This window comes from Dermochelys coriacea, chromosome 4, assembly GCF_009764565.3.
Source record: "Dermochelys coriacea isolate rDerCor1 chromosome 4, rDerCor1.pri.v4, whole genome shotgun sequence".
NCBI classification, from domain to species: Eukaryota; Metazoa; Chordata; order Testudines; family Dermochelyidae; genus Dermochelys; species Dermochelys coriacea.
Genome location: NC_050071.1, coordinates 9,358,409 through 9,385,731, shown reverse-complemented (window position 1 = coordinate 9,385,731; position 27,323 = coordinate 9,358,409). Strand labels below are relative to the sequence as shown.

Below are 27,323 nucleotides of genomic sequence, written 5' to 3'. Positions count from 1 at the left end.
TGATGTCCGTATTCATGGAGAGAATTCTTTACTATTAAGCATTTATTGCTGTTTTTGTCCTGGGATTTAGATGCCTTCAAGATGCTGAGGAGATGTTGAAAATAGCAGTATCCATAAGTGAAACACTGGAAAGCAAAGTGAGTAGCTCTTAGCTAAGCTGCAGTTATTCTACAGTGTTGTGTTGGTAATTATAATATGAATGCGATTAATATTCTTAAGAGCTTTATTATAGATAATTTTAAATTTATGTATACCTGCCTTGCTTTAGTTTCTGGCCCTTGATCTAGCTTTTGTTGGTATTCTTTTGATGGATTTTAAAAAAGAACTTACAACTCCTGCTGCAGGAAGACATGCAGGAAAAGAGAACTATGCATCCTTTCCTCAGGGAGGGTTTGGCCTCCTACAGGCTGGACACTCCCTGGAGTCTAATATGGAAACCAGACTCCATTGCCCCTGGATCCTGAGTCTTGTGCAGTTCTGGGCTATGTAGGATGCTCTCTAGAAACCTCCTTCCTTCCATCCTGTCTGCCGTTTGCTTTTGTCTGCATGTCTTGACCATCCCCTGTTCGAGGGTAGTGGTTTAGGAAGCATAGCGAGAGGGAGCTATTGCTGATTAAAACATGGTTAAGTCCAATATGGGTTTCCTTTTGGTAGTCTGGATGGCTATTAGATGAACTGGCCTCACAGTGACTGTTCCCCCCTTGGCCCTGGAATCCCCACTTGATATTCCTGTAGGCCCACTAGACCTCGCAATTGCTACTCCACACCTTAGTTACCTCTGTTTTTGTTTCCCTGTATTCATGAGCAGGCAAGGGCTCAGAACCAGGACCATTTAGGAGGGGCTGTTGGGTCTAAAAAATATCTTAGCCCAAGTAGACCATCTATCCATTACAGCTGCAACTTGGAGCAGAAAATAAAAGGAAAGCAAAGGAGCAGACAGACAAGCCCCTTTTCAAATTCTGTGCGCTTTCTACTTTTCAGTCCCACGGAAAAGTAACCTCATTGTTCTATCCAGACACTTACACTAGACTTCTCAAAACCACTTTTAGCCCCAAGCAGTGCAGATTCCTTAGCCTTTGAACATATCAGCTAAAACAAAACTTCTAGCATGTCATGTCCCTTCTTGATGTTGTCATGATTAAGAGTGGCAGGCCTTCTCCCAGGATTGTAGGGCATAGTTTCTTAATCTGTAGGGCTTTAGCCACTTCAGTGTCTCTTCCCCATAGGAAAACCACATTTGTTGGCTCCATTGGCAGAAGAGTTGGATGATGTTAAAAGCCAGAGGTTGAATGGGTATGGAGACTTGAAATACTGTCACTTCTAGAAGTGCTGATACCTTTGGGTCAGGGTTGACTGTGCCATTCCTGTTTTGTGGATAAAAAGTACATGTCCTTGCCTGATGGATAGCACTATCTCACAAGCACAGGATATTTTTAATTTCTGGGAGAAATTTGTAAAAATTGTTTTTTTATTGTGGATTATCTTTCAGCCTCAGGTGAATGAAGACATAGTGAAATGGCTCTCTAGGACTGCTCAGGGATTTCTAGCTCCCCTTGCTGCAGCAGTAGGTGGTGTTGCTAGCCAAGAAGTCTTGAAAGCAGTAACAGGAAAATTTTCTCCTTTGCAGCAGTGGGTAAGTTTTTTCTCTTTTTTTGATGTTTAGCTTTATTAATACATGGCAGTGGGTATGGAGGTTGTTTCCACGTGCTGAAATTGAAGGCAAGCATAGACACTTATTCTTGTCATTGTCTGTGTGAAGGTATAATATATAATCTATGCTAACTTGAACTACTATAGATAAGAACGGTGCTGCCAAGGATGCTGGGACTGGCCTCTAGAATGTAATTAGATTAAAAAGAGTCTGAGACTCATTGGGAACTACTTTCAAAAGGACTGGATAAGCGATGATATTGTCATAGATCAAAAGAAATATCTGAATGCTATGAACATACCAGCTTTTTCTCTGGCATAAACGTTTATTTTCAAGTTCATTATAACCTTTTAGTAGCTAGGAAAAATAACTCCCAAGTTAATGATGCTATTTAATTGTATATTGACAGTAGAGATTTAGCCTATCTTTCATATTTAATTTTCCTAATTTTCATGGCTACATACTGTACACAGAAAGTGTGCATTCCTAATTGTCTCCTTCTAAATCAAATACATTTACACAGTAATCTGAAATATTTTCACATGATCAAATTATTTTTCCCCCCCCTTAGCTGTATATTGATGCATTGGACATCACTATATCTCTAGACAAGACCAGTTGTGAAGAATTCCTCCCAAGGTACAGCTGAAATTTTCTAAATGTAATAATGTTTTAGGTACTGAATCACCTGTGGGCATGCAATCCAATTTTTAAGATTTTAACCTAGTAATGCTTCAGTACATACTTTGACTGCATTTTTTTTTAATCTGTTAGAGGAAATGTTCCCTAGGTGGGTATATCTTATTTTTAGAATCATAGAACTGGAAGGGACCTCGAGAGGTCATGTAGTCCAGTCCCAAGGCAGGACTAAGTAATGAGTCCTGAGACAGTATGAGTTGAGGGGAAGTTTTCACCTTCTTATCTTAGCTAATATTGAAGCACAATATATGCCATTTATCATATGTAGGTTAGTATCCCTCTTGCCAATTTACTGTTTTCCCTCTTTATCTGAATGTATCTGTACAGGGGAGATAAATATGATGCCTTGAGGGTTTGCATTGGAGAGTCCCTGTGCCAAAAGCTGCATAAGTTGAATGTTTTCCTGGTAAGTTTGGCTTATGATATGAAGTCGTGTGTTCTGTGAACTGTCATATATTATGGTGCAAATAATTTATAATTGTCCTCAAATTAGCCAGATCTATAGTGGTTACATGAATAACTGGACAGATAACCATTCAAAGTAAAAGTAGATTCTCAGTAATACACACTAATGTCTAATAAAACAGGAGTACTTGTGGCACCTTAGAGACTAACAAAGATGCATAAGTACTTCTGTTGTTTTTGTGGATACAGACTAACACGGTTGCTACTCTGAAACTAATGTCTAGGAGATCCATTGTAAATTACTGAATTTGTAAATGATGCCTTGAACCTGCAAGGGGCTATGTACAATGAGACACTGCTCATGTGGACTTCCTTGAAGTTCAGGGTCTTGGTGAGTAAAGGAATAAAAATAAAGTATGAAAAGAATGCAGTGCAAAATTATAATTTTTAGAATGACAGTTCAGTTCTTGCTGTGGTGCTTCATAATGTCCTAAATGTAAAGGAACTGTGTCTGTATATAGAAAACAAGTCTTATTTAAACAAGATGTATTAAACCTTTGGAGAAAATCTTGTAGTAAGATTTTCTCTAAATCACTCTTCACTTCTATTTGTAGTTGTCCAGAAAGGTCATCTAACCAGCCTAACTGGGTAAACTTTAATGGTAGTATTTATAAGATGTCCACTGCTTTGGTTTCTGGGCCTGCTTTTCATAAAACAGCTCTGAATATCTTTCCTGCTTTGCAGTCCATCAAAGCAGCCAACCTCATTTTCCTCAGAGAATCCATGGAAGTAGCAAGAAGCTAGTATAAAAAATGTCAGGGAAGTTAGTGAAAAGCCTGATCAAACAATGTCTTGCATCTCTCTCGGAGAGTGGCTTGGTTAGGGTTTAGTTGTATATTTGGCAGTGAGTTGATGGTGGCTTGCCACAAAGAACATCCTCCCCCTAGCTGCTGCTGATTTCACACTTCGTTTACATGGTTGGAGCATTCCTTCTGAGTGAAAGTGTTGCGGCAGGTCTTATGGAGTCTCTGATAATTAGGGCCTAGATCTTTCAGGACTTTTGTAGCTAAACATCTGAATTTTGAATTTCACCTCAATGTTTACTGTAATTTATATACTTTTTCAGCTAATCTTATGTTATGATGAAGTCCCCTCCTGTTTTTTTGAAGTGATAGAAATAAATGATGGCTCTGACTATTTTAAATGTATTTTCTTTAGGTTGGGTGTGGAGCTATAGGCTGTGAAATGTTGAAAAATTTTGCACTTCTTGGAGTTGGTAGTGGCCGAGACAAAGGCATGGTAAGTTTTATGCATACACAGGCTTGTCTTTACATATCTAAACAATAACACAAAACAGGGTTTATTGTAAATATGGCATGCTTTGGATGTATTGGAGACTGAGGTGAAAGTGAAGATAGTATACAGAGGTGTGCTTGTCTCATTTTTTCCTCTCTTTTAAAGAGGATTGTTTATTATGAAAACCAGTTTAAATACCCTCTTACACATACGTATTTTAAATAAAAATTGTATCCCACTGTAGTCTTATTAAGGAGTTAGTCTTGTTTTGGATTAAGTTCTTTGGTAGGAGGAAGAGAGTTATGTGTAAATTGGGATGTTCATGTGTAATTTGGAAGTAGAACTCATGAGCAGCACTCTTGGGAAATTGTTTTAAAATCTAAGATGTTAAAATAGATTGTTGTAACCATCTTGATGCTCATGTTACCATCTGTCAGGCTTATTTTGACACTGGATTTTACAAAAAGAGCAGTGCTGAACAGCACACTTAGTTTATAATTTCAGCTATTCTTTTTTTCCTTCTTGTTGTAGGTCACAATTACAGATCCAGACTTGATAGAGAAATCCAACTTGAACAGGCAGTTTCTTTTTCGACCCCATCATATACAGGTAGGCTTTCTTTTTGCATCATAGTGTCTCCTGGCTAGAGTATGTGCTGCTGCTTTTACCCACTGTGAGACCTTAGCTTAAGCATATAAATATTTGTGTGCAAAGAAAGGAGTCTTTGAGAAGACTGGGGTGGGGAATGGACTTTAACAATACTAAATCTAATATTGAGACTTATTCATATATCTAAATTTAGTATTTATATTAACACCGGTTTAATAGGCTCAAAAAGCCTGATTCTCCACTCATATACTCCAGCATCACTCCATTGACTTCAGTGAAGTTATTCCTCCTTTACATAGCTGTGAGTGAAGAATCAGAAGCAAGATCTTTTGCAGGCCACTGAGAGTGATGTAAATTATGAACTTACAAGCAGTAAACATCTTACATCAGGTTGTTGTGAGTTGACAATTGAAATATCAGAATTACTTAACTGAAAAGTATGGTGAAGCAGTATACAAATTATCCAATAGCAGAAATATTAAAACAGAATTTATAATATGTTAGTCTGCTTTAAACATTTCAGCCATGACTTTCTGAAATATTGGTATGGAGACCCTGGAGTTATGATACTAGATGTTTTAATTTGCAGTTCATAATAGTCAAATCAACTTGCTTGCCTGTGTGTGTATGTGTGTGTGTGTGTATACACACTGTCCTAACTATTATGTTTTTCATTAAGTAATTAAATACTTTGAAAAAAGCATGTAATTAATTATTAGGCAACACAAAGCAATAGTTCATTCTTTGAAAGCTACTAAAAGGAGAAAGACGGTCGACTTTTCACTGTAACGTGCAGTAATCTCAAGCTTTGGCGGACCAATGGGAGAAGCCAATTCCATAGCTTTCAGTTGTTCAGATGTAGCTGTTGCTAGCAAAGACGGAAATGGCAGCAAATCGGGGGAGAGATGATGTCTTGCATGGCTAGAACTCAACCTATGTAGGGCTTTACAGACCAATGTCAGCATTCAATTGCACTTATTTCCAAGTGCAAGTCTTTGGAAAATTGGAATAATATGTTCCCCCAGTTAATGGTGTCAATTAGGTGGATAAGGGCATTTTACTGTGACCTTTGAGGTCAGCCTCATGTAGATGACATTTCAATAATTCAGTTTTGAAATCACAATGTTATGGGTTATTGTTTGAGGTCTATTTTGGGTAAGCACTGGCCACGTTTTCCTGCCTATAAACAATTGAAGTACACTTTTAGCCACAGAAGCTACCTAGGAGCAGTAGGAGATTCAAAAGCACCACAAGCAGAAAGTCTACTGGGGCAGATATCATCTCTACCCTATCCTATAGATCAGGAGTGGGTAAACTTTTTGACCTGAGGGCCACATCTGGGTATGGAAATTGTATGGCGGGCCATGAATGCTCACGAAATTGGTGGATGGGGTGAGGGCTCTGGCTGGGGATGAGGGGTTGGGGGTGCAGGGTGCTCTGGGCTGGGACTGTGAGATTTGGAGGGCGGGAGGGGGATCAGGGCTGGGCTGGGGCAGGGGATTGGAGTGTGGGAGGGGGTCAGGGGTGCAGGCTTACCTCAAGCAGCTCCCAGTAGCAGCGGCATGTCCCCTCTCCAGCTCCTAAGAGGAGGCGTGGCCAGGCAGCTCTGCGCACTGCCCTGTCCACAGGCACTGGCCCTGCAGCTCCCATTGGTTGTAGAATCATAGAATCATAGAATATCAGGGTTGGAAGGGACCTCAGGAGATCTAGTCCAACCCCCTGCTCAAAGCAGGACCAATCCCCAATTTTTGCCCCAAATGGCCCCCTCAGGGATTGAACTCACAACCCTGGGTTTAGCAAGCTAATGCTCAAACCACTGAGCTATCCCTCCCCCCTTAGTTCCCAGCTAATGGGAGCTGTGGGGGCGGAGCCCCCTGGCTGCCCCTACATGTAGGAGCCGGAGGGGGGACATGCCACTGCTTCCAGGAGCCACGTGGAGTGGGGCATGCCCCCGACCCCGCTCCCTGGCTGGAGCTCGAGGGCTGGATTAAAACGTCTGGAGGGCTGGATGCGACCCCCGGGCCATAGTTTGCCCTCCCCTGCTATAGATGCTTTCTCTCCAACTTCCCCGAACTACCAGTATTGCATCTTGTCTGGATTGGGTTTGGCCAGGCACTGAGAGCAGATCTTTCACAACCTGTTTCGGATGAATAGGATGATTAAAGGTGAAGTGCTCATTTCTTGAGTAACCATAACTTGGTTTCCTGTCTAACTTTTTATTTCCTCATTTTCAGCAGTGGGATTTCAGATTTATACATTTTATACGCTGAATGGTTGTTTAAACCGCAGTCCTGGAGGAACTTTCGTGACCTAAATCTATCCACCTTGTTTGACTCGTGGTTTTAGAATTAATATTGCAATAAAATAAACATATTTTTCGTTTGATTAGAAACCTAAAAGCTATACTGCAGCAGCAGCAACCCTGAACATCAATCCTCAGTTAAAGATCGATCCGTATCTTAATAAAGTGTGTCCAGCCACTGAGAACATTTACAATGATGAATTCTACACCAAGCAAGACATCATTGTTACAGCTCTAGACAATGTGGAGGCAAGGAGATATATAGACAGGTAAGTGTGGTGCGATGGGAGTCGTATCTGCTCTTCTGTTTTTCCCCCCCCCCGTTCTTTTTTCCTCCAAATCTAGTGTGTGTGTGGGGAAGGGGGAGCAGGGGTTAAAATGTGGCTTGACAGTAGTATCCTCAGTTTTGTCTTTCAGACCTTGAGAGAAATGTAGGCCACAAACTGGATTGCCTTTTTTTAAATGCAGCAAAATCCATCTCGGCTGATATAAACAGCAGTGGCAGCATGTAATAGGGATGGTCTCGGAATGTTTTTTCTGGCATAAAATAGCAGTCAAGAAGTATAAGAGAAGAGGTGGTGGGCAATACCTCAGTGGTGTTGAGAATTAATTATGTATTTCTAATGTGCTTTGAGATACTTAGATAGAAGATGCTGTGAGCACGAAGTATTAAGCATATGTTGTAGAATATCAGATCTATGGAAGTGTTAGAAAGTATACTCTTTGAGGCAGGAACTATTTTTATGATCTGTTTGTACAGTGCCTAGCACAATGGGGTATTGGTCTGTGACTGGAGCTCCCAGGTCCTACGATAACACAGATAATAAATAGTAAGAGACTAATCCTTTACGCAGAGCAATGTGCTGCTGTTTGAGGGTATTATCTGTTTTACCGTCACAGTGTTCTAAAGCAAGGCATCTGAAAACTGAAATACTTCCCTGTTTGTCTGTCTGTATTTCTATATGTCCTACACAGACAGTTCTTCATGCACATATTAAAGCTAAGCAATGACCAAGCCAGTTGGGACAGTTTCAGCCATTACATTCTTTAATATCAGATAAACATAAGTGTCGTTTTTAGTTTGATTGGAATTCACTTTGTTGTTTTCCAGTTTATTTAAAACCTGCCTGGAATCTGCATTTTCAAAGCTCCTTGGGAACAGAGTGACACTTGAAAGAAGTCCACGCTGGGGATTTGCTATAGTTACAGCCATCTTTGGCCATCCATTTGTGTAGCTGCATTAATGGAAACACTTATTGTAGACAAGCAAGGCCTCAATAAACTGATTTGTTCTAGTGTGGCGTCCCCTTTTTTAATCAGGAATAAGCTACTCCAGTGTAAATCAGTTCATAATGGCATTGCCTTTGATGGCATAAGTGATTGAAATCCCCAGTGAGACAAGGCCCAAGACAAGTTCAGGAGCCAATTTGTCAGTCTTTTTTAAGTCTTTCCTATATCCTTAAAATCAATTTGGGGTTCCTGGATACCTGTAGCATCACTGGATAACGCATGACTTTGGAGTTCCTGAGAATGGAGGGAAGGGAAGTCCATTTCTAGTTGCACACTGAATGCCCATTCTAGCCTGGATAATGGAAACATTGAGCTCAGATATTAGAAACTGATGTAAATTTTCAATATTCTTTGCAGTTCATCTTTAAAAATGCGTTTGATTCTGGTCTGAGAAGTGATTCTTCTTAAATGTTGCAGTGCGAGGTTCCCCCTTTGTTCTGGATGCAGTGACTTCCATATTCAACTTCCTATGTATTATTACCGAGATTATGTAACTCACTGTTCAGCAAAGTATTTAGTGTTGGGATAATAAATACAACATAAAAACTTAAAATACAAAGGGTTTGAGGGTTGCAACTTTAAAAGGGAGTGTAATTGGCAGAGAATAGATAATAAAGGACCAAGAGTGGACCTTCTGAAAACACATTTATGGGGAAAAAACATGGAGGTGCTTTTGAAGAGTGTAGAGAGATACAAGGTAGGACGTGAGTTCTATCATGAACGGTCCACCATAGAAAAAATGAGACGTGCCAACTCCAGGAAACTGTGAAGGAAAACCCAACCAGTAGATGGTTTGCAAACACAGAATCCCAGCCAGAGAATGCTCAAAGGAGAGGTCTTGAATGCAGTCAGGGAAAACACTGTCAAGGGCTAAAACATCAGGTTTGACAGCAAACCTTGTTTTTGACTTCGTATGAAACAATCCTTCACTTAGGAAACATTCAGAAGCAAAAAAGAGTATCCATGAAGATTTTTTTTTAAGAGTATTTGCCTTGATTTCAGATACTCCAGGGTCTCGTTGGCCTCTCCGAATGATTTTTTTCCTCTGATATCTTTTATGTTGTATTTCTACGTTAGTCGTTGTTTAGCAAACCTGCGTCCCCTCTTAGACTCTGGAACAATGGGAACTAAAGGACACACAGAAGCTATTGTGCCTCATCTGACAGAGTCTTATAACAGCCATGTAAGTGTTCTCTTCCTAACAGTAACTTGCCCTGTGTGGTTGATCCCACAAGCTCCTTTTTTCTTATACTTTTTCTGCCTCTTGTGTATTTTAAATACAAGTGACCCGCTTGAGTCACTGAAGATGCACCTCCTGTTGTTGGAAAGTCAGACTAAAAATGTGGCAAAAATGATTTTTCTAAAGACGTTCACAGAGGAGAATCAAAACTGATATGTTTTAAGGGTTTTGTTTCCTCTATTTAACCAGCAGTTACAGTGGGATCAGGAATTAAAAATAATTCTGAAATAACTTTAAAATGTTGGCACCTGCTCTTATTTGAAAGTGGGGAAGTGATGCCCTTACGTAAATGCAGTTCACCCCATCGTCAAATAGCGTTTCATGGTTCAGTTTTGCTTTCGGAGCTCCTATTCTCTTGCCTTTTAAGTTTTGTTTTTAAATTGTAGTGAAAACCGTTCAACTTTATAATATCCCTCTTGTCTGTTAGGAGACGTCTAATGCCATTGTGGCAATTTAGCTTTGTTCTGGCAATCTAATTGTAATGCTTTTATAAACAATCCCCAACACCCTTTATGTTTAGTATCCGTTGAAGTTCAACCTACAGATAATATAGACATTTACAATGCACCTGTAGTAATATACGTTAACATGTCTGTCAGTATACACTGCTCTTTTTTTTAATTTAGCGAGATCCACCAGAAGAAGAAATACCTTTTTGCACTTTAAAATCTTTCCCAGCTGCCATTGAGCACACAATACAGTGGGCAAGGGATAAGGTAAGTGTAGTGCCTGTCAAGGTACACACATTCATTCTGTATTTAGAAGTGTATGTGGGGAAATAAACTTAGAGAATATTGACCTGCCCAACACCATATTTCTGCTTTTGTTTTTTAGTTTGAAAGTGCATTTTCTCACAAGCCTTCATTGTTTAACAAATTTTGGCAAACCTACCCATCCGCAGAAGAGGTCTTGCAGGTAGGAATAAATGTTGTGATTAAAATAAGGGGCTTGAAGTAATGGCCCTTATTTTAAGATCAAGATTCAAGTTCAGTTCTGTTTTCATTCCTAATACAGAATATGTGATGTGATGATAATCATTAAGGGTGCGGGTTTGTAACGGAAGTCAAGGATTCCATGACCTCCGTGACTTCTGCAGCAGCCAGTGTGCCTGGCTCAGTGGCAGCTCAAGGAGCCCCTGTGGGGCCACGGTGCCTCCCCCCTCCCCCCCTGCAGCAGCTGCAGAGTTTGGGTGTGGGGCGGGGGTTGGGGCATGGGATGGTGAGGTGGGCTGTGGGCAGCGCTTACCTGGGGGGCTCCCCAGAAGCAATGACATCCCCCTCGCTCAGTTCCTAGTCGGAGGCGTGGCCAGGCAGCTCTGTGTACTTCCTCTGCCCAGAGCGCTGGCTTCTGCAGCTCCCATTGGCTGGGAACCGCAGCCAATGGGAGCTGTGGGGGCAGTGCCTGCAGGCGGAGGCAGCACACAGAGCTGCCTGGCCATGCCTCCGCCTAGCAGCTGAGCAAGGAGTATGTCGCTGCTTCTGGGGAGCCCCCAGGTAAGCGCCACCCAAAGCCCGCCTCACCCCGTCACATGCCTCTGCCCCGTCCCACACCCAAACTCTGCTGCTGTGGGGGTGTGGAGCCAGGTAGGGAGCCTACCGACCCTGCCAACCCAACACCACCCCCCCCAGCACCAGTGGGGGTCCTGGGCTACGCGCTGCCACCACCTTCCCCTGACCCCAAGCAGCAGGGCTGCCCTCTCCCAGCCCCCCCTCTCCCACCCCAAGTTTTATTCACTGGTATTTTTAGTAAAAGTTAATGGACAGGTCACGGGCCATGAATTTTTGTTTACTTCTCATGACCTGTCCGTGACTTTTACTAAAAATATCTGTGACTAAAACATAGCCTTAATAATCATTGGTCACCTTGGGTGCAAAATAAGGTTAGTTATAAATATCCACAATCGCCTTACCATCAGGAATACCCCTACCACTTCCTGAATTGCCACTGTGTCTCAGTTAGTAGCCCAAAGTTGAGTCAGTTGTGTGTAGAAGGCTGCTCTAGCTGATATGTACCTGTACACATGGGTGGGAGCAATGAGTCGTTATACTGCCCTCTGATAGTGGGCATCTTCCTGAGAACGGGTGTAACAACTAATCTGAAGAAATTAGAAAGAAACTAATTTGCTTCCAAGTTAATCATTTCATTTTTCTGCATGGTAAATTAACATGCAACTTCCAGTAAGAGGATTTGCACCTTCATTCTCTATACTGAGCATTGATTACCCCATGGTAACGAGGATTGAGGCCAATTGAAACAAAATAGGATAAACCTCTTAAAAGCAGGTAACTTCAGAACTGCTATGTTAGGCAATAGTGTTTGGAGAAATTGCAAAGCTAAAGTTGCAAAAAGGGTGGCATGAAGTGAAATAGTGAAGCCTAAAATAAAGAATATTTCATAAATGAGACTTCCACTTTCCCTTTTCTTAGTAAGGTAACAAAGTTTAATTTATTAAATAGTTGTAACAGAGCTTGTCCAGTCTAACGCTGTTTTCCTATTCCCCTTTTCTGTTCAGAGAATAAAGTCAGGAGAGAGTTTAGAAGGCTGTTTTCAAGCTATTAAATCACTCAGTAGAAGACCCCGAAATTGGTCTCAATGTGTGGAACTTGCAAGAATAAAATTTGAGAAGTATTTTAAACATAAGGTTTGTATGTAAAACCTGTTATGGTTGAGAAATGGCTTTTGATTAATTAAGGCTTACAAAATAATTTATTTATCTCATGGATAAAATACCAACATTATTTGCAAAAAGTTTTTCAGATCTGTTTCCTGTCACTTTCCTCCAGAATTACCAAATCTTTGCTACAAATGCTACAATTAAAAAAACGCAAAGCTCAGCTCATCTCTTCCCAATGTGAAATCTTCGGTATAGTCTTGCATAAATTATTAGAAATCCTCACATTATCTCAGTGTCTCTAGACTGAAACTTCGGTTGGGACTTACTTTATTTTTTGGCAGTGTATCTGCTGAATAAATACCATATTTCTCCAGTCCCACAAGGTTGCCCCTCTATTAAAATATTGCTAATGCTTTCAGTGAATTGACTTGGAAGAGTTCTGTGTAAGCTCAAAAGCTTGTCTCTTACACCAACAGAAGTGCGTCCAATAGAAGATTCTACCTCATCTACCTTGTCTCTCTTTTGTTCCAGTAGTCTCTTTTAATATTGCACTAAGTTTGGTGTCCTCTTACTTCTTGTATTGTTGTACTTATTCAGTCTTCTCAAATATATAGGAGACAGGATGATTAAAACATACCGACTGTGTTGATGTAGTTTTGAAGGTGTGATATGTAATGTGCTTAAATTATGTGTACACAAATGGGTGACTGTGTTGAAGAAAAAGTACTAATTGCATTCACAGTTCCTTGGTTGCTAGTGTGTACTTCACATGTTAAACAATATTTTTGGATGAAGACTGGAGAGTGCCGTATTCAGTTGGCACCTGTCTTCTGATATGCACGAATGCTTTCATTACTTCAACCCTGTGGTTCTGAACAATTGGGAAGGAGCTCCCTACATGAACATAAATTTCTTATATTTTCATAACTGATTAGAAAACTTTCCCTCTATCAGAGGGAAATGTGACAAAGCTGGATCAAGACTTTAGAGCACCACAATGACATCTTTTTTATTTCATTCTTATTTTGAAGCGCTGATTTATGTATGATGGAGTATTAATAGTACTCTGGCATTTCTTCTTTAGGCTCTTCAACTACTTCATTCTTTTCCCCTTGATACACGATTAAAAGATGGAAGTAAGTATAAATAGCCACTTATATCTCACTTCGATGTGACTTTATATAGTAAATCATTGCTTTACTATGTTAGTAACTACTTAGAATTTCACTTTAAATTCTTCCAACTACCAGGTTTGTTTTGGCAGTCACCAAAGAGGCCACCTTCTCCAATAAAGTTTGAATTTAGTGACCCTTTGTAAGTATTGTACCTCTATTGATATTTTGTATATACCTGGAGGGAGGGAGGGAGGAAGGAATATTATGTAATAGGCTTGTGTAGATATAGAACTCATCCCACGTTGGTAGAGTGCATAAGTGAATTATCAGAAAAATTGTCATCTGTGGAACTTGGTTTTGAACTGAGCTAAGACCACACAAACTGAAGTGCCGCCCGCTCCTTCCTGTTAATAGTAACCTCAGTGTAACCAAGGGTAGACTTCAGTGTTGCAAATAACTAAACTGAAAGTTTTAATGCAAAAGAAGCATGTCAAAGTCTTGAGGTTTTTCAGATGAAATATCTGCTTCTCCTTTGAGAAATTGCTCCCCACTCTTGGGGAAACATTAACCTAGTTTGTGAACTCAGGCTCTTAAAAAGTGGGATCAAATGGGAATATATATGGCAGTGCGTTGGATGTGGTTATTATAAGACTGAATTCTTTTGAGCGTGTGAAACATATGCATTTCCTGCAACAAGTATTTCATTGAATTCTCTCTGGTGTGACACTGACAAGAATAAGGGGGAGACTAAAAGTAAATCACACAGGCCTCTTTTGAAGTTGTGCAGTGTCAGGACTTGTCTTCACTACACTGCTGCAATCAATGCAGCAGGTGTCAATTTAGCAGGTCTAGTGAAGACCCGCTAAATAGGTGGCAGAGCGCTCTCTGGTTGACTCCAGTACTCCAGCTCCCCGAGAAGATTAAGGTAAGTTGACCGGAGAGCGTCTCCCATTGACGTAGTGCAGTTATTCTCATAGCTGGAGTAGTGTAACTTAAGTCGACTTACCCCGGTAGTGAAGGCAAGCCCTCAGTGAGGATTTCAGCATTTTGACAAGATAGTTTTGATTATACTCAGCTGTGATTAGCTGAAATCCTCCTTTTCTCATGTGTTCCACCTACTTTCTTAATGATCCTGTAATGTAAGGAAAATTATTCTTGGGCAATAGTTCCCTGATGTGTAGAAGCATCCGATGATATGTTGTTGTTAGTACTTTGGTAACACATTCGCCTTCATTTTTAGATCATAAGTACTTAAGGGCAGGAACCTTACTGTCTTGTGTTTTCTCATAGTCTGACCCACTGGGGCCCCAATCCTGATTTGAGCTACAGGGTGCTACTGAAACACAAATATTATTTTAAAATCTGAATTTAGATTTTGGCACAAAAATAATTGCCTTCTCTCTTTTTTTCAACAGACATTACAGTTTCATAGCGAGTGGTGCAAAACTCTTTGCAAGAGTATACTGTGTCCCTGTCACAGAAAAGGTAGGTGGTAATTCAATTATAATTAAAACAGAGGTTAGATGTACTTGATACTCGGTATGCATTCAAATGCAATTGTTTCTGTTCGGTCTTCAGTGATAAATTGTTGAGAAACCAAATATTTTTAGAATTACAACTGATCTCTCTACTGTTTTAGTCTTCAGCATGATGGTCCAGTGCCACCATTGCTGCTCTTTATCCATATTAATCTTCAAGAAGCTGCTCTACTTTTTAATTGTCCAAACTTTCTTTAATTCTGTCCTTAAGAAGAAGAAACAACACTAAACTAGGATCTTGGCCGCATTCAATCCGGATTCATTTCATTTGCCCTCCTCACTTACTTATTAGTGGACCTGTTTCCTCCTTATAATTACTTATCTTGACAATATTTGTAAAGGTCTGTCTTGCTCCCCTTAACCTTTTTGGCCAGCATTAACTCATTTTTCTTCCCATATCCTTTTTCCTATAAACCATAAGTGTGTTTTTTTTGCCTTGCCTCCATGATCTTTATTTGCAGTTCAGATTTTTACCCTCAGATCTTTAAGCAGTCTCTCATGTAGCCACTTTGGCCACTTTTTGTTCTTTGCAATCTCCTTTAGCAGATGAACTACAATCAAGATGCAACACAGTATGTTGTCTCAGGCTTTCCCACCCTTCTCAGTAGTGCTTAGATGAAGGAAGAACAGGAATTTTAAATAAAGGAAATGCTGGGTTATTTTTCACTATTGTGCATTTAACTTAATACACATCTCTAGCTGCAAGAATATAAACACATTATAGAGAAGCAGATGTAAACATAGTAGCATTAACATATGACTGTTGTAACGTGTATAAGTACCTAGTTATGTGCAATACTGTGATTGCGTTTTATAATGTAGGTAAATGCCACTTTTACAAACTTAGACCTTTATAGAATGGTTCAGTATGAAATACCTTTGTGTTCCTCAGCCGGATAGTTTATGATGTTTCTTCAGTTTTAAGTAAGTGCGGGGTACCTAGCCCATAAAACTGTAATTCTGCTGTAAATGAAGTATAAATTACAAATATGTTTTTTAACTTTGCTCTTTTTAAAAAGGCTAGTAGATATAATAAGGTTTTGTCTATTTTTTATAAAAGTAAGTTGCAGTGATCTTTATTTTAAAAAACAGGATTTGTCAGAAGAAACTATTTTGAAGATAATTTCAGGAGTAAATATACAAGAGTTCAGACCTTCAAATAAAGTAGGTTTAATATTTTAATAAGCTCTAAGTTAAGCAAACACCTTTCTTGTGATCTTGCTTTTGTCAGTTGGTAATTCTCCCCTTCCTGTTATGTGGAGGAACTCCTGTTGAAAATATGGTTTGTGTAGCATATGTTCTTGCTTTGTTTCTCTATGTTGTATATTCAAGATTTTGCATTTAAATATCCCAGCTAAATTGAGCCAAAATGAAGCTGACAATGATCTGGACTCTTCAAAATTTATTTTTTGTTTTTAAATTGAATCATATAAGTGCAGTCCATGGCCTTAAGCCTCCAGGCTTTGTTTTATACCTGCACATCAATGTTTTTTAGTTAACTTTTAATTACCGTTACAGTCAATGCTCTGGGTTACATTATTGTAATACTAGGCAAGAAAATGGGATTGTTTTTCTCCATGACATAAAGCTAGTGTTTTAGAGCTGTATTAACCAAAAAGATTTCAGTGGGTCAGATCAGGATGCAGCCGCTTAAAATACGTGGCAGCAAACTGTCTCTTGAAATTTTTTATGTTGCAGCTTTGTAGAGAATGGAGTTGTTGAGACTATAAATCCTGTTCGTGTGTAGTGCTGTTACGTTGTTGGTGATCTTGATAGTTTGGCAAAAGATGTATATTACCCCTTCATATGTAAGGTCTTCTCTGTGTTTGAAATCCAACAGCAGCACAGTTGCAGCTCTGCAGCTGTACTACTGTAGCACTTCATTGTAGACACTGCCTAAACCAATGGGAGGGTTTCTGTCCATGCAGGTAATAACACCTCCCTGACAGGCAGTAGCTAGGTCGACAGAAGAATTCTTCCATTGATTTAGTGCTGCTTACACCAGGGGTTAGGTTGGCTGAACTATGCCGCTCAGGGATGTGGATTTCTTCAGTTTTCCTAGCTGTTGAGAAAACATCAGCTTTTTGGTTAGATGTGGTGATAATGCAAGGCACATGCCACATTTAATCTGTTTGGGCAAACGTGGCCCTTGAGCTAAGGGTAATACCATGCTACATAAACAGTTGCTGCATATATTCATAGGTTGTGCAAACAGATGAAACTGCCAGGAAACCAGACCATATTCCAGTAAGCAGTGAGGATGAGAGGAATGCTATTTTCCAGCTGGAAAAAGCCATATTATCCAATGAAGCTCTGAAAAGTGAGTAACTTCCTTTGTAAAATACTCCGCTACTTGTTGAGTTTTAGCTGTTACCGTAGTGCCAACTGTGTGCTGCTCAAGTCTTTGGAAATATAGTTTAGTACTTCACCAGCTTTTCACTTTGGTGAGGGTTTTTAAAGGTTTCTTGTGTATCATCTAAAAAACTAAAAATCTCTTTTAAGAGATAATAGCTATCCATAACAGATTGTTTAAAAATATAAAAAAGCACAGAATGACTTCTAAGGGTTCCCTAAGATATAAATATCTCAGTCCTTGTGGCTTTGCCATTATGGCTGTTATATCTCTTGAAGTACAGGTTCTCAACCTGGGAGTCGCAAACGGGCGTTAGAGCATTGTGACCATCCTGCCCTTTTCCCGTTGCTATGCATGTGCAGGTGGGTCCTGGCTAGATCCCAGCCAGACTGGGAGTGGTCCCTGGTATGGGAAAAAGGTGAACTGCTGCCTTAAATTACTTTCTTAAGGGGAACTTGATTTGTAATTGCCCTAATAGTAAAAGGGTACCAAGTCAGGTACTTCAGACACATGAAGATATTGATGCTTAAAAAAGTGATAATTAGATGTAACACTAGTCTTAGTGAAATGATTACACACTGCTAACACTCACACAAAGGGGAGCTGTACAGTACAGGGTGGGGAGAAAAACCCCATGCCTGGGTGGGGAAGAATACCCACAAAACAGTCCAACACTGGTTCCTGGCACTGCAAAGGAAATTAAGTGCTTTGTGTCTCCATTAATATTAAAAAAGAAACACCCCCCCCAATGCAATAAACTCAATCATCAAATATGGCAGCTGGTTCTCTTTGTAGCACAGATACCCCTGCACCAGGACCTAATACTCCCATATCTTTAAAAAGCATATAATTGAAACTGTATTAATAAAATAAATTACTGATGTTCTGGGTCTATTTTAGAATTCATTCATCTTACTGGTGAACATTTGATTTTTGTTTCATGAACAGATGACTTACAAATGAAGATTCTCTCCTTTGAAAAAGATGATGATGCAAATGGGCATATAGACTTCATAACAGCAGCATCTAATCTGCGAGCCAAGATGTACAACATTGAACCAGCGGATCGGCTCAAAACAAAGCGGATCGCTGGAAAGATTATTCCTGCCATTGCAACTGCTACTGCTGCCGTATCTGGCTTGGTCAGTGAGTTTACATCTTGAGGAATCTTTATTTTGTGAAACCACCTCTGATCTGCGAGAAGCAAATCCCCTCTTTTCTGCCTGTTCTTCATTATTTGAGTGTTGGTTAATGCTAATACATCCCTGCTGCAAGACTTTTGGTAAAACTGATCCTAATCTAGGTTTAACTTTACAGTGGCCTCTTGCTTCTGTGATCCTGCAGCATAGGCTTTATGGCATTGTGGAAAGATTGGGAAGCGGGGGTATTAATTGTCAGTATAATATACTTATCTTTAAACAAATAGAAAACTTTGAAAGGCAAGAAGCAGATTTTTCTGTGGTATAGAATATGTATGTTAAAACTCACCATTTTGAATGTGATACAGCATTTGTTGTTAGCAGTATGAGAATCCAATAGCATAGTTTATAAACCAATTTCATCATGCTTTTAATGCTAGTTTGGCAATTAGAAGGAAACTTGAATGTGCAAACATTAAGGGTAACTACTGCATTTACAAAAGACTTGATTAACTAGTATTGAAATAGGATAAACCTAGTAATGTTAACACCAGTGTGAGTGTGTCACGTCTTAGCAAGAAGGTGACCGCTACCAGACGTGAGTAAAATGTCAGTTTGCAGTCCTTTATTTCACATACATTCCTCACTTTATATCTGAGAAATGTTTACTCCATTGTGATCAATACAGGCCATATGCTGTCAAGGAGCGAAGCAGTTGCCACTGAGTTTAATCTTATGTAATGTAAGAGTAGGTGAGAGTCCCTTTAATTACTTGAAATTAAATGCATGCCCCTTCCTTTTTCTGTTGTGAAGCGGTCATGTATTTTTAGCAGTGGAATAGCAAAGAAATTGTTTATAGTCCAGGAGAATAAAGGCCTGGAGTGTGTCTTGCTGATCTGTGTATGGATCTCTGAATTTCCATGGTCACTTCCACACAGAGGGGTAGGCATTCTCTGCAGCACCATCCCTTGCTCTGTGTACCAATTTCTACATAGTAATACAGGTGGAAGAGTCATATTCCCTCACCTTGGGTCCTTTCCACTGCTGTTGGGCAGCCAATGTTGGCATGGCACAGGCAGGAGCAGTAATGCTGTGGGAGAGGGGGACTAGCAGAGCTAAGAGTGCCTTTCAGTCTGGTGGGTTTTGGGGGTGGTGTTTCAGCCTTCAGCATATACAGTCTGTTAACCTCTTCCACCAGAGGGAACCTTTCCAGAGGAGGGTGTGAGCCAGCCCATGTTCATGATTGCTGCATATCTGGGTTCTGATGATAGAACTTCATTTGTAGCAGAATAAAAGCAAATTCATAGGTCAAAAAAAATTCATTAATTTTGAATATAAAGCAACAAATAACTTACCAACGAAGTGGGGAAAAACCTGAACACACTATTGGCATATTTGCAGAAAACATCAATCTTAAACTGGAAAACCAACTGTAATGTCAATGCTGTCGAGGTTCAGCTATTTATACCCAGCTTCATTTTTGGCTGGGAATTTCCTTGGTTTCCAAAAACGATGACAAAGTTTCAGTGATGGGACTAGCTTTCATGCTATGCACTGACTGAGGAAGTTGCAACTTATGCAAGGATAGATTTCACTTCTTCCCCAGACGACCCCTAAGCCTGCTGTTCTCCATATCAGAGGTGTTGCAAACTTTGCTGTATTGGAGTTCAGAACTCTTTGCAATACCAATAACCTAGCCTCTCTTCCTTTCTCCCACCAAAAAACAGTCAAAGGTCTTAGTCCTTGCCAAAACCAGCAGAATAAAACAAACTTGGAGTTACTAGGCCAAGATGTTGGGTTATTACTAACCAAATTTTTAAAATGTTTAAGATCTGAGATCACTACCTTATTTTTTCTGAACCCATCTTTCCCAAGTTCCTTGTCTGCTTTGTCTCAAGCTTTCCAGAAAGTTCTGCCCTAATGTAAGAACATATATGCCTGGACGTAGAATTGGAGATATTAGGGAGGGGTTTGAAACTGGGCACCCTGGAAGGTTACCAACTTTAATTATGCCCCGCCATGCTGACACTCTGTCCCCTTTCTCTGACAGTGATTTCTGTTGTTCCTATTAATATTAATGGAAGACCATACCAAATGTCTTCCATATAGCAGTCTTAGCCTGCTGTAAGTCCTTTACTTGAATTAGCATGCTGCTGTGTACATCAGATTTTATGTACGAGCTTTATTCCAAGAAATTCTGTAATTTGCAAAGTATTAAGTAACTCTGTCTTTGTGTTGACCCTAGGTCGCCCTGGAACTGATCAAAGTTGTGGGTGAACATCCATTTGAAGCATATAAGAACTGTTTTTTAAATCTAGCCATTCCAATAATAGTGTTCACAGAAGCTGCTGAAGTAAGAAAAACAGAAATAAGGTAAGGAGCACAATGATGGTGTGTTGTCTAGGAATTTACATTTGATATTTGAGAGGGGTGTAATCTTGCATCAGGATCTGGAGACACACAGTATGTATGGGAGTTGGAGGGAACCCATACAACCTGGCTACGTGTTGTCTTTTGGTCCTCATACAACAACAATATGAAGAAACCACAGTTGGGTTCCAAGTAACTATGTTAATTTTGTACAGACATACAAGGCCTCGCTACCTACTACAGCTCTGGCTGGTTTCTAAACTACAGAACACAGTGAGCACTTGGAGGGTAGTATGCAATTCCTATCACGACACTAAGCATTACTAATATTCTTAGATCTGGTGAGGCTGTTCTCAAATGTACAGTGCAAGGGTTTGGAAAGCCAACATAAACATTCTGACCTATACAAACTGGAGACCAGATTTTCCAAAGTGCTCAGCCTTGTTCTCAATGGGAGCTGCTGATTACTGAACAATTTTGAACATCTGGTCCCTACTTACTGCCTTTTTAACTATTATTTCTGTTAATAAATGCATTAGTCAAACATTGTTCAGTCTGCATAGTCTTTGGTTGGAAATATACATATCTATGCAGTATAAAACTACAAGTTTGGCAGTATCTTTCTTCACCTTATTTGTTTTATAGTAATATCTGGAGGCCTAATCTGGGTTCAAGGCTTCATTGCACTAGGTAATGTGTATATGCATACTGAGGGATGGTCTCTACCTCAGAGAACTTAGTCTAAATAGACAAGACAGACAAAGGGAGGGAGGGGAAATAGGGGCAGAGAGAGGAGGAAAGTTAAACAGTAGATTAATAGCAGAGCTACTGATGATGACAATATCAGTTTCTGAAGAAAAGACTTTGAATCCACATTTCCAGAGTGCAAGATCAAATGAATGTTTAGCACTCTGTTCTTTTTCAAACAGAAATGGAATATCATTTACAATCTGGGACAGGTGGACTATTTATGGGAAAGAAGATTTCACTCTGCTGGACTTCATAAATGCTGTCAGAGTAAGACTTCACTTACTGTAATGGTTTAGTAGAGGATGTGGGGAAAATGGCTTCATTTTTTTCTGGCTTGTGTCAAGCTCCAATTAATGCCAAAATAATTTTTAGGAATAAGTGCATGTTTGTGTGGCCCCTGATCCGTGCTGTCAATTGAGTATATAAAAAGATTCAATCAAATCAATTTCAATAAACCATTGGTCAATTTTATATTTAATGCATGGAAATTTTTCTTAGCTGGGATGTTGTTTTTTAGAAACGGTTCCATCATTTGGAACTAATTGTCTCTCTCTGTCTGCAGTCTGCTAAAATGTTTGCATTTCTGAATCGCAGGAGAAATACGGAATAGAGCCAACAATGGTTGTACAGGGCGTCAAAATGCTGTATGTCCCTGTGATGCCTGGTCACGTCAAAAGATTAAAGCTGACGTAAGTGCTAATAAGGTAGTAAAAACGAACTGTGGGTCCAGGGACGTGACCTGGTACGTTAATGATTCCTTTTACTTACTTAATGTGGCTGGCACCTAGATACCATGGTGATAGGCACAGCATAAATACCTGAAAGCTCTCGATAGCTCCATTGCCTCAAGGGATTCTTGAGCAGCAACTTGGAGTTCTGTCCAACATACGCTACGCTCTAACTCAAGCCACAACTGCAGGGATGGCAGGACTACAAGCATCTCTGTTGACAGCTTCCCTACACCCTTCTCCGCTCTGCACACGGCTTGCCAGTCACCCATATGTGGAATACACATAGGGACCATCACTCAAAGACGAGATGGAGGTTACTTATTGTAACTGGAGGTTCTTTGAGATGGGTGGTCCCTATCTGTATTCCACTACCTGCCCTTCTTCCCCTCGGCTTTGGATCCTGTTGGATTGTGCTAAGAGGAGGAACTGAAGAGGCATCGACCCGCACTGCCTCTCACACCCTTGGTCAGGAGCACAAGGGAAGCAACTGCGCATGTGCGTGTCAACGGATTCTGCTCTGGAAAATTGCTGGTCTTGGGCACATGGCGTGCTTGCGTACCCATGTGTGGAATACAGGTAGGGGCCACGCATCTCGAAGGACCTCCAGTTCCAGTAAGTAGCCTCCATTTCCAGAGTATTGAGTGCTGGGGGCACAAAGCTGCAGTTTATAGCTATTTATCATGTAGCTGGCTACAAGCAGGCATTTTCATAGTGACAATGGGGTCGTCCCCCCCTCCCCCCATAAGTTTGGTTATATTTTATTCACCCTACAAAGTGGTTTTCTTTGGTCTCTTGAAGTTTTAGTTTTTAGCTGCACTGGTGATTGTAGTGCATTTTGAGTGACCTTATAAACCCTAATTGTTTTTTATTTCCGAGGCGCTGCATATTTTCATTCTTGCTCTAAAAATAATTGCAACCACCCAATGGCTCAGATTCGCCAATGTAGGCGTTTGTGTCATGCCCTTGCATTCAGAATTGCATCAGTTTGTCATTCTGTCTTATGAAACTTGCTTTTAAGGATGGCTGGGTGGCTCCATTGAATTTACTGTCCACCTCTTGTGGAAGGGTAAGACCCTTATTGTTCAGGTGAGAAGAGACGTACGCTTTTAGTGGTTCTTGTAATGTAGCAAATTTCAAAGAGCGCAAACTTCAACTAGATTCCAAATGAAGACTGCAAAACTCATAGAATCTCACTGCAGAGCACTGATCTGCTGTGCCAACTCAATCAAAATAGTTAAAATATTTTGGGGTAACTGGTAAATGTGTAATCTTAACATAATGTTAGTTGGCTCTTGCAGTTCAGAATGTTACTATAAAGTTTTATTTAAGAATAAGATGCTGTACAATGAGGCCGCTCTTCCAGGGTGGTACTTCAATAATAATGCCACGTACGGGGCATGTTTTAGTGCCATCTATTGCAATAAGCCTACTAGTATTGCAGCTAATAGTCAGCAAGGGCTCAATCCTGGCTCTTTGCCACCACCAGTACCCGACTCCAAAATCCCTGGCAATAGAAGGCCCAAACTGCAGCAGAACAGTCTCATTGCAAGCGGACACTGTAACTTCCTGCACGCAGAGCTCCATGATGGCTCTCTCCAGAGAACCATGGAAAGGGCCATTGTCGGTGGACAAGGGAGGTTTTGGAAGCGTGACCATTCGATTTGTTCATACACAGTACAAATCCATTGGTCAAAACCACATGTGGGGTGTACAAAGGGCCATGCCCATGACTACTGCCCATATGATCGGGGCAACAGCTATTGCATGGATCTGTCTGCCCTATTGGTGGATGATGGGGGAAAGAATTGTTGTTTTCCTCCAGACTCCCAGCCCTGCACAAAATCGTTTCTTTGCTTTTTATCAGAAGCAACATAATAGTTCAGAGGTTGACTGATCTCGGAGCAAAAGCAGAAATACACTAACTGAAATGTGACCTTCCACAACAAGAGAGAGCAGCTTTGGTACATTGCATTAATAGAAGTTTCATTGTCTTTAACCAAACTTCTGAGGGGTTGCACTTCATTCCTGGAAGAGCTGTCAAAATAAAACAACTTCCCATAACACAGGATAGCTCAGCCCAGCCGGCTCTTTGCTTCTTTTCCTGCTCTTACAAAACTTGTCTTCCTTTCTTTGCAGGATGCAAAAGCTAGTGAAACCATCAGCTGATAAAAAATATGTGGATCTCACGGTGTCGTTTGCTCCAGAAACAGATGGAGATGAAGACTTGCCAGGACCACCAGTGAGATACTACTTCATCCATGAAGACAATTGATGGTAATGCTACTAAAGTCGCTCTAGGACCATTTGCTTTGAAGGGAGTGTGCTGATTTCAGCTTAAATCGAGTAATACATATTTCTTTGGTGAAGCCTTAATTAAATCAGGAACGGTCAAAGTCAGTGAATTGCACTGAAGAAGTCTGTCAAACTGGATTTACTGTTCATCTGTCCCTATTCTCTGCATACATCTGCCCGTTCATAAAGAGGACTGGAGGTTTGCTGAAATGGAATGTCATGTATAATGCTTACCACAAAGAAGAGATTTATATTAATTTATGGGGGAAGGGGGAAAATTGCAAACTTAGCATCTTATTTCAATATGCAAGATAAATGTTAAATGGGGGGAGAGCAAAAATTGGGGAAATTTTTTTATAACATGGTGGTCCATAATGTTTCATAATCCATTTCTCATGACTCTCTTCTAAAATTGGGGTGCCAACCACATAATCTGAGCACTAGGCCAAATTCATCCCAAGTGTAACTCCATTAAAAAAGCAAATGAATTTGCCTCATTTACATTGTCGGTGTTCTCTTCTGAGCCATTGCTATTACTGTATGTTGGAGCAGTTCTTTTTAGGTCAGTCTGGATGTGGAAACGCAGGGGGCGGATTGTCAGCTGGTGTAAATTGTCATTGCTCATTGAAATCAACCGAGTGATGACAATTGAGTTCTGCCCCAAGATCGCAGCTTGGGAACAGTGAAGTATGGAGAAAGCTGAACTCTGTTGGAGAGTTGTGCCCTTATTCTCCCAATTAATTCTACTTGATGAAGAGGCAGGTGAAGTTGTGGCTAAAATTTTCTGCCTCCAAATTAAGAGCACAGTAGCAAATTGTTACCTTTTGAAGGGGGAGGGTCAAGAGGATATTCTGTGTATTTCATATCAAACATTTGGTTCCTTTTATCTCCTCTTGGTGCCATAACTCTAGAAGGAAACTTTAAATAGCATATCTGTCTCTACAGCACAAATCTGAGTTAATCTGAAAATTGAGTTTATATTGGCCTCAATCTATAATTTAGGCATCTAAAGTCTGATAGATCTATTTAATTCAGTGGCAGTCAGGAAATCATTTTGGCAATTAGTAGAAAATGCTGGTGCAGTACGACAGCATCAGTGGCAGAATTCTTCAGCATCTACGCACTGGACAGGTGAGCTTGTGTGAATTGTTTCCCTGATTATGGAAAAACTAAAGCAAGTGAGATGGGAACAAAAATCTAATCTACTAACATCGCCCTGAACATTATTATTAGTTTTGCTTTGGAAATAGTTTGCATTTACTGTATCTCCTGCATATGATGCAAAACTTGTTCACCATTGTAAAATCAGTGATGTCAATATATGATTCAGTTTATTAACGTTTAGGGATATTTTGGAGCCTAAAATATTGGATAATTGTGCTTGTTCTCATCCCCCCTTTCCTCCCAATTTTGTTTATTCAAGAACAAAATATCCGGATGGCTCGGCATTTGGACACCAAATATGTATTGAATTTACAAGCTGGAATCCACTAAAATTATTCCAATATTTGGGAATAAGTCTTAAATGTAGTACCTCTTTTGTAAGGTGTATATATTTTTTTACTCTCAACATAGTTTATAGATATTTTATAGTTTTAACAGATTTGGTCTGAAACCCAGCTGGTTTATTTAACTTTTTTTTTTTTTTAACAACTTACTCTTTTAAAAAAAACAAAACAAAAACTGAACATTCTGTAAAACAGGCAAAGAGATGGCATTCATAGAGATGGCAAAGTGCATAATAATTGACATAGGCAAAAGGCAGACAGGGAAGACTATTTGAGAGTAAATATCTGTTTCTGAGTACTGACTGAAATGTGTTTCCCCCCTCCCCAGCAATAGTAGGGACTGTAAATCCCAATGGAAATCTGTGATATGGGTTTTATTTTTTATTTAAATGTTTGGGGCAAACGTAAAGCACTGTGAACTCTAAAAGTCAGGGGCTGGGAAACAATAAAATGTAATTTGAGTAACTAACTTCTTTGTTTATTTACTCAACATGAAAGCAGAGTCGGCTGTTAGCTGGATGTTAATATCACATGGAACACTTTTGAAAATAAGGAGTCTGTAAAAGTCTGTTAGTCTGGGTGCTTTCCTGACTTAGATCTGATGGTCTCTTCAGGGTTAAAAGTCAATATTCAAATGTAACATACTGAGTGGCCTTTATTAACAGCTTCCTATTTCCTGACAGTATGTAGTTACATGCAGCGTTGGCACTTGAAAACAGGGCTTGCTCCAGCATTGAACACTCGTGCACTTCTTTGTGAACCCTAAATATAGAGGTGGTGGGAATTGGGGGCCAAAATTAGCAAAACACAGAGACATCTCCATGTCTCACAGTGGGTGCCCTTTGAGTGCCTTCTGTGGATGATTTCTGCCTAGCTGCACCAATGTGTTTAGAGTAGTATATATGCTAAGTCACTGCGCGTTCTCAGTTTGATGTGTATTTCTCTGGATTTGTCTGAAGAGAGGTTGACAGGAGTGGGTTTTTATTACCAAATGTAAAGAGAACATAGCCTGTGACAGAAATGTGTGTGGCCCTACCCGCCAGTAAGAATTGCTCTTCATCTTTTCTCACATTAAAAATAACCTGAACTACTGACAAAGCGGATGTACATATTTTTAAATGGAGATGTCTGTAGTGACATAATAGCTGCCAGGTGTGCACTGATTCATCCCAATGATGTATCAACCAGGAGCCCTAATGACAACATGAACCATGCTACTGCTAATCACTTCAGCAAAACCACAATTTGCATATGGAAAGTACAAGACACAAATGTAGTGAAGAAGAATCAAAATTCCCAATTTCAATTCACAGCAATGTGCAAATTTCAATTCGGGGTATTGCAAACTGCTGCTAAGTGTTGCTACTCAGACAGATTACTTTAGCAGAATGGTCCTCCTCTGTATGCTCTGAAATCATCTG

General features: G+C 40.1%; 1 protein-coding gene across 1 annotated transcript; it reads left to right on the top strand.

Annotated features, from left to right (window-relative positions):
• UBA6 (ubiquitin like modifier activating enzyme 6) lies at positions 1 to 26,367 on the top strand. The gene is made up of 21 exons (XM_038400075.2): positions 1 to 137; positions 1,490 to 1,633; positions 2,223 to 2,290; positions 2,678 to 2,756; positions 3,974 to 4,054; positions 4,583 to 4,660; positions 7,050 to 7,231; positions 9,330 to 9,435; positions 10,119 to 10,208; positions 10,327 to 10,407; positions 12,005 to 12,133; positions 13,191 to 13,242; positions 13,357 to 13,420; positions 14,637 to 14,706; positions 15,852 to 15,923; positions 16,962 to 17,079; positions 18,061 to 18,254; positions 20,497 to 20,624; positions 21,551 to 21,638; positions 21,966 to 22,060; positions 24,239 to 26,367. Exons 1-21 carry the CDS (start codon positions 93 to 95, stop codon positions 24,372 to 24,374), a joined length of 2,100 nt encoding a protein of 699 aa, XP_038256003.1. The 5' UTR covers positions 1 to 92; the 3' UTR covers positions 24,375 to 26,367.
• The last annotated feature ends 956 nt before the right edge of the window (positions 26,368 to 27,323 follow it).